This window comes from Macrotis lagotis, chromosome 1 (assembly GCF_037893015.1).
Source record: "Macrotis lagotis isolate mMagLag1 chromosome 1, bilby.v1.9.chrom.fasta, whole genome shotgun sequence".
In the NCBI taxonomy this organism is placed as follows: domain Eukaryota; kingdom Metazoa; phylum Chordata; class Mammalia; order Peramelemorphia; family Peramelidae; genus Macrotis; species Macrotis lagotis.
Window position 1 is genome coordinate 439,650,258 of NC_133658.1, and position 8,211 is coordinate 439,658,468.

Here is an 8,211-nt window from a genome sequence, read left to right on the forward strand (position 1 = left end):
AAGCAAACAAAAGTTTAGGTGCTGTTTTTTTCTACTTAACTACCTGAAAAATTCTCTCCATATTGGTGAAGACTCTATACATTGTAAAATGATAATGTGTGCAATTGTTAAGGTGTGATGAGTAAAAGGGGAGAGACCATTTGTTTGGAAAAAAACCAGGAGGCAGCTAGGTGGTGCAGTGGAAAGAACACAGGCCCTGGAGGAGACCATTTGTTTGGAAAAAAACCAGGAGGCAGCTAGGTGGTGCAGTGGAAAGAACACAGGCCCTGGAGTCAGGAGTACTTGAGTTCAAATCCAACCTCAGACACTTAATAATTACCTAGCTGTGTGACCTCGGGCAAGGCACTTAACCCCATTGCCTTGGAAAAAAAAACAAAAAAAAAAAAAAACGTTGCCACGCAAAGACAGCACTCCAAGGATAAGTGCAGATGTCTTTGGGAAACAATATAGAGAGAACTTTCATCCTCTAATGGATAAAGCAATGTCTTAGTTATACAACAAGCTGCAAGTTCTGATGCTAGGCCCTTTTAAAACTTAGAGTCCAAACTTAAGTGAAACTAAAAAAAAAGAATTAACATAGCTCTATAGGAGACTACCCTATCAACATGAGATGAAATTAGTCTTGAATGAACTGGAAGCCTTCAGTGTGTATGCCCTAAATCCTATTAAAATGGAACTGTGAAATATTTAACAAAACAACTAACAAAAGTGAAACACATGGATAATAGCAATTTGTGGTTTTCTGAGTCCCTGTATAATCCCCAAGGACCTATTTGTATTTTAGTCTGACACCATTGACCTAAAGTGAAATGAGTTTTGTCTATGTTATCTAGAAAAGAAAGAGAAATGCAGGACAAAAGCCAGGAAACAGTCAGAGTGAACAAGCAGCCAGAGAGGAGACAATGCCTCATCTTCAGGTCAATTGAACCTTAGTATATACATGCATTCTGGGGATCATATCTGTAAAATTGATTTTCACTTGGTTCAGCTAGTGCTTTAAGATTTTCAAAGTGTTTTGCCAATGTGATCTCATTTTAGCCATGTAACAACTGTGTATGTAAATTGTGAATGTAAATTATCAAATGAGTTGAAGAAAATGTACTAATCTGGATTTAGAGAAATATTTTCCTTAATGGCATTCCCTACATTGTAGTAATCCTTGTTTCAATTAAATTTTATTCCAATAATTTCATAAGTTAATTGTACATGCATTATTATTTCTTTACAAGTCAAGGAATTCACTTCTCCAGTAATACTGACTCATGCAATATGTTTCACTTGTGGATTTTGGACCTAGATTTCTTTGCCTTTTTCTAGGACAGTATGATGAAATTTTGCCCCAAGCTGGACAGTTGCCTAAAGGCAGAAAAAATTACCCCAGAGCTAGAGCTTTACACATAGGGGTTCTCAAAAAAGAAATGTTTTTAAAGATTTCACACTAAGTTGATACTGATTGTCTCATTAGCTTTCTTTCCACCAATTTCAAAAGTCTCAGGCAATATGTACCAGAACTGACTGGAAGGATGGGTTATATATTAAAGGTCACCACCATTCAGCATTTCAGGTTTTTAACCAGCATTATTCTCTATTCCCCACCCCTTCTCATTCTCTCTCTCTCTCTCTCTCTCTCTCTCTCTCTCTCTCTCTCTCTCTCTCTCTCTCTCTCTCTCTCTCTCTCTCTCTCTCTCTCACTCTCTGTCTCCCACTCTTGTCAAAACATTCAAACATCTACCAGATATTCACAACCTGTTTCAACTTTCCCCTTTATTAGCATACCCCCTCATTGTCTCTTACTTAAATAAGAAATTAATTTAATGACCTTTTATTTAGTCCCTCTGCTTCAAGTCCCTTTCATCTTCAGTCCATGCAAAGTGATTTTATTTAAGTCTAGATTTGACTACATAAATTCCAGTAGCTTCCTAAATACTTCTAAAATAAAACATAAATTTCTCTGTTTAGCTATTGGAACATAAGATTCTGAGCTCATTCTGTTAGTCTCATTTTATCCCCTTTAGGCATTACATATGATATCTCTTGTCCCTGAGCTTTTTCCAGGTCATCCCTTCATCTTCACTTCTGTTGCATAAAATCTCTTTTCTCTAAAAATCCATGTCTGAGACCACGTTCCGCATGATTCCTTTGCTGAACCTTTCCCCCCAATATAACTTTCTTTCAACTATTTTGCATTCTGTATGCACCCCCCTTCTCAGTAAATAAGGATTCCTTCATTCATTATATTTTTGTACCCAAGTCCTGTCTTATAACTATGGATTGATAAGTGCTTGTTAATTTGACCCTGACATTATAGACTCATACGCTGAATCTATTGAAATTTATCCTCAAAATCCAAAAGAATTACACAAAAAGTTTGTGATCTTGGACAAATGACATTAACTCTCTGACATTACAGTTTCCTCTTTTGTAAAATCAAGGATTTAGTCAAGTACTATTGCCTTCAAGCCTACATTTAACTCCTTTACTTTCAAGAAATTTTGTTTATTTTAAGAGTTATTGCTCCACACAAACCCATTCCACTCTCCTAAAATCTTCTTCCATATACTGTGAAGCAATTATTGGCCATAGTACCTAGTTAACAAAAATAATTAGTTGAAATAGGAAGCTACTCTGTGATGAAACTATGATTCCTTTGTGATGAAATTCAGTCAGGTACTATTGATATATAATAGGAAGATGGGCTTCTGTGTCACTCTGCTTTCTTTTTGGTTGCCCTTTTTACTTCCCCCGTCCCTCAACTCACATCCACAGAGAAATCGTTCTATAGGAGGGGATTAATTAAGCTTATATAGCCAGCCACAACCCAGCAACAGTCTAGCTGCAGGGGAGGATATCAGAGAGAACTTACAGCAGAAAGAAGTCCCAGATTCTTGTGACAAGAGAGTCTCCAAGGAGAGCACCAGAAGAAGGCTGGTCTGACTCACAATAATCACACCAATCAGTTGTATTTCCTCCAAAATACAGGTGAAAATTTAATCACAAGCCTTCCCCAGGAGACTAGGGCTAGTTCCAGAATTGGAAGAACAAAATATACTTCCAGTTGTGGTCATACTCTAAGATTTTCCACTTGCAACTTCCAGGATTCAAGGTTTAGTTTTAAAACTTTGCAAATACCATACACTGAACAAGTCAAATTTTAACTGAGCAAAAGATACAGAATAGGAACAACCAGATGCCTATTAAAATGATACCTGGCAAAAAGTGAGTGACTGTATCTGAGAGCTCAGGGCCCAGAATCTTAAATTCTACTACATAGGTTACTATGTAGTGTCCATTAGGGATGGAATCATAGTGTACTATTCATGAAGAGTATGGCATGATTGAAAGAACTGAAGCAGGGCAAGAACAAAGAGGGATACTATTGAAAAGTATTTTAATTTTTCTTTTTATTGGAAAAACCCTGGCCTTTTAAAAAAATTTGATTAGGCAAATTAGAAAAGTATTAGAGAAAAATTTATGGGTAATAGAAACTTAGTATTGGTGAACAGGTGATTGCATTTTTATGGATGTTATATTGTTGAGTCATTTTTCAATTGCGTTTGACTCTTTCTGACCCCCATCTGGGGTTTTCTTAAAAGGATAAGTGGTTTGCCATGTCATTCTGCCACTTGTATTAAAAATAAAACAAACAAAGTTAAGTGACATGGACTGAGCTAGAAAGTAGCTAAGGTCAGTTTTTTGTTTTTTTTTTTTGCAAGGCAAATGGGGTTAAGTGGCTTTCCCAAGGCCACACAGCTAGATAATTATTAAGTGTCTGAGAAAGGATTTGAACTGAGGGTCTCCTGATTCCAAGGCTGGTGCTCTATCCACTGAGCCACCTAGCCACCCCCAAGGTAAGATTTTAATTCAGGAAAAATAGGTTTCCTTACTAGAAGACTGGCACTCTATCCCTGAGTCACTTAAATGCTCCATCTGAGGGTACATCAAGGTTCTATCTCTATCGGATGAATCAGCCTGGTTTTCAACTCACACTCATTTTATAAACCCCAGTGCCCTCTAGATGCAAATTAGGCCTCCCAGGGCACTAAGTAAAATCTCAGCCCTGGGTTGGGGAGGGCCAGTCTTCTCACTCTGGATGGAAGTTTCTAGACAAGAAATCTTCACCTGGAAGATCATGAAATTGCTCTGGGTTTTCTTCTGCTTGGTCTCAGGTACTGGAAGAGAGTGATTAAGAGATTCTTAAATGGGATTATGGGAGAAATTATTTTCATGTAGAGACTTAACCTTATTCTCCTTGTTCCTAGGGGTCCTTTCTGACTTACAACTGGAGGAGTCAGGCCCAGGAATTGTGAAGCCCTCAGAGACCCTTACTCTTCTCTGCTCTGTCACTGGTGGCTCTGTTACCAGCAGTTACTACTGGCACTGGATTCGACAGACCCCAGAGAAGGGGTTGGTGTGGCTTGGATATTGGAGTGGAAGTACAAGCTACAACCCCGTTTTCCAAAACAGGATCTCTATCACGGCAGACACTTCTAAGAATCAATTCTCTCTGCAGCTGAAATCACTCACAGCTGAGGATTCAGCCATGTATTACTGTGCAAGAAACACAATGCAGAAAATGGAGCATGAGTCCAATCATAAACTTCCTCTTACAAGGAAGCCAGAAGGATCAGACAGCATATGCTGCTCAGCTACTGTGCCCCAGGAGTCCAGTCCCTGCAGAGAAAGATAAAGTGCTTCCTTTTGTCTTTCCATCTTTGCTGAGCAAGCTCTTTCCCAGGGGCCTTCCCATTCTTTTCATGCTTGTGATAATGGTCATTCCTCTAAGAGCTACAAATAACGAGAGATAAGGAAATTTTTGCTTACTGAAGATCATTTTGGAAGCTGAATATTCATAGAATCTTATATGTATAATATATATGTAATAATATATGTATATAATCTTTCATTGGTTGCTATTTCTTGAGATCATGCATAAGGTTTCTCAATCTCTTTGATTCTCTCTGTGTAGGACCGGACAAAAAGCTGTCTCAGTTTCTTTGTCCTCAGTTCTGAAATACCTCAGGATTATTAGTGTCCAGAATTTGGTCAATATGCATACTTCACAAAGCCCCTATCCCAAAAACATGCATCTTAAAATTCTAAATATTTAATTTCATTTATTTTAAATTTATGGAATAAGTATTCAAATTACATAGAATGATTTTTAAAAAGACAGTTCCACATGAAACTGCAAATCTATTATGTACACAAAGCTTTATTTTAAATATATTATGAAATTATATTGGAAATTTCATTTTCTTGTTTCATATATATATGTATATGCAAAATCATTCCATACGTACATCTGTTTATTGGTTCTCTATCTGGATGCAAATTGGATCTTTCCTCCTTTATGGCTAATATGGGTATTTACAATCATCAAAATCATTTACTCAAAGTTGTTCTTACAGCGTTATTACTATTAACGTATACGAAGTTCTACTGGTTCTCATTTCACTACATTTTTTTCACACAAGTCTATTTATGTTTTTTTAGATCATTTAACTGATCAATTTTTATAGCATTGTGGTATGCCATCATAAGCATATAACACACCTTGTTCATCCATTCTCTGCTTGATGGACATTTCCTCAATTTCCAATTCTTTACCATCACACAAAGACAGCTGCCATAAAGATATTACAAAAAAATAAAGTTTTCCTCCTTTTAATATAACTAGCTTTAACCCCATAGTGATATTACTGGGGCAAAGGGTATTTGGATTTAATAACACTTTGGGGATAATTTCAGATCTCTCTCTAGAGAATTTGAATCAGTTCACAATTGCATCACCAGTGAATTCATATCCACTATTTGTTACTTTCACATTCAATCATTTTAAACCGCTCTGGTAGGTGGAAAATTATATCTCAAGATTGTTTTCTCATTTCTCCAATTAATAATGATTTAGAGACTTTTTCCATATGACTATAAATGGTTTTGATGCCTTCACTGGAAATCTTCTTTTCAACTTCTTTGACCATTTATCAATTGGAGAATCACTTGTATTCTTTTAGATCTGAAAATTTCTTCATAACCATATATATATATATATGTATATATATATATAAAAATATATTTGTGATATGAGACCCTTATCTGAGAAAAATGTATTCCCCCAGATTTTCTGCCTTCCTTCTGATCTTGGTTATATTTGACATTTTTTATAATTTCTTTTCATTTAATGCAATTGAAATAATCCATTTCACATCTCTATCTCTTGTTTACTCATAAATTGTTGCCTATCCATAAGTCTGATAATAAGTTTCAGGTTCTTCTAACCTTCTTATATCTCTTTATATGTAGATCATGTATCCATTTTAATTTTAACTAGATAAATGGGGTAGGAAATTAATCTGTGAACAATTTCTGCCCTACCTCTTTTCAGTTTTCCGAAATTCTCAAATAATGAATTCTTATCTCAAATCTTAAGCCTTTATCCTTGCCAAATATTGATTTGCCTCCCAAAATTGTGTGTTTATTCAACTCCACTGATCCAATTTTCTCTTTGATGCTAGTACCAGACATATAAATAATACTGCTTTTTGGCTTCAAACCTGGTAATACTAAGCTGCCTTTCTTTATATCTGTATTACTTGCTTTGATATTCTTGATTTTTTTCTTTGTTTCAAATGAATTTTGTTATTATTTTGTCTAATTCAGTAAATACATTTTTGGTCTTTTAAGGGAATGTCTATGAATATAAAAATTAGTTTAGGTAAAGTAGTCTTTTTTTCTGGTTACCCATGAATAATTAATTTCTCTAATGATAAAATCTGATTTTGCTTTTTTAAAAAGTTTCTTATGATTTAGGTTTTTAAAGATGCTAACATGAAAATATTTTATAATTTTGGTGTTTTTAGATTATAGTTTGTTTTGCCACACAAATTCCCATACATTTTATACTTTCTAGAGCTTTTGCAAGTGAGTTATCCTTTACTCCCTTTCTTGGAGGGTTTTGTTTGTGATGTATACATGTGATGATGATGATGTTTGTCCTTTGATCTCAAAGAAGACCATTACAATAGTGAGGTGATGCCATGGCAAACACATGAATTGGATTTTTAGTGAGGGAGTGCTGTACTAAGTCATCAGCCTCACTTTCTCCTCCAGAAGCATCTGGAAATAACAAGATCACAGTCAGGGTTGCATAGGACTTATCAGATTCAAGATTAAAGGATCAGATCTGTAATATGATATTCTGGAGGATAAAGGATTGAAGCAGACCATATTAACCTTCAGTTGATGTGAAAAAATAGTTCTCATTGCTCATGGTACCTCTTAAGAAGATAATTTCTTCATCCACTGCGCCACCTAGCCGCCCCCAGGAGTTCAAATTTGATCTCAAGTTCTCCTGGCTCCAGGGCCAGTGCACCACCAAGCTACCCCCCCCCCCAATCAACAATTTCATCTAAGCAAATGACAAAAATGAGACATCATACCAAAACTTGTGGGATGCAGCCTATCAACTTATAAGGGAAATTTGATCTCTCTGAATACTTACATAAATAAAACAGACAAAGAGGAGATCAATAAATTCGTCATGTAACTAAAAAAATAAGGAAAAATAAAAAATTAAAAATCCAGAATGTAAATATCTAATTAGAAATACTGAAAAGGATGAATTAATAAAATTGAAAATAAAAAAAACTTTTGAGTTGGTTTTATGAACAAACAATAAAGTGGTTAATCTGATTTTTAAAAAGGAAGAAGAAAACCAAATTACAAGTTTCAAAAAAATGAAAAGGGTGAACTCAGCACCAATGAAGAGCAAATCTAAGTAATAAATTAGAGATATTTTCCGCAACTGTATGTCATCAAATCTAATAATATGAGTAAAATAGATGGATTATATAACCTTCTCAGATTAACAGAGGAAGGAATAGAATATTTAAATAACCCAACTCGATTTCAGGAAAAGAAATTGATGAAGTCATCAATAAATTCCCTAAGGAAAAAATTTCCAGCATCAAATCAATTTACAAGTGAATTCTATGGAACATTTAAAGAACAATTAATTCCAATTCCATATTGAAAAATAGGCGAAGGATTACTTTTGTGATACTAATATGGTTGATACCTAACCAGGAGAGCGAAAAAGATAAAAAATTACAAGTCAATCTCCCTAATGGATATTGAGACAAAAAAATTTATATAGAATTTTAACAAAGATATCTCAAGAAGTTATTACTAGGGGCAGCTAGGTGGTGTAGT

The 8,211-nt window shown here is 35.1% G+C and overlaps 1 gene segment (V, D, J or C); it reads left to right on the top strand.

Moving 5' to 3' along the window:
- Window positions 1-4,036: 4,036 nt before the first annotated feature.
- On the top strand, window positions 4,037-5,209 carry LOC141518994 (immunoglobulin heavy variable 4-59-like). The segment is given in 2 exon segments: window positions 4,037-4,166; window positions 4,260-5,209. Coding segments are annotated over 2 exon segments (504 nt in total).
- The last annotated feature ends 3,002 nt before the right edge of the window (window positions 5,210-8,211 follow it).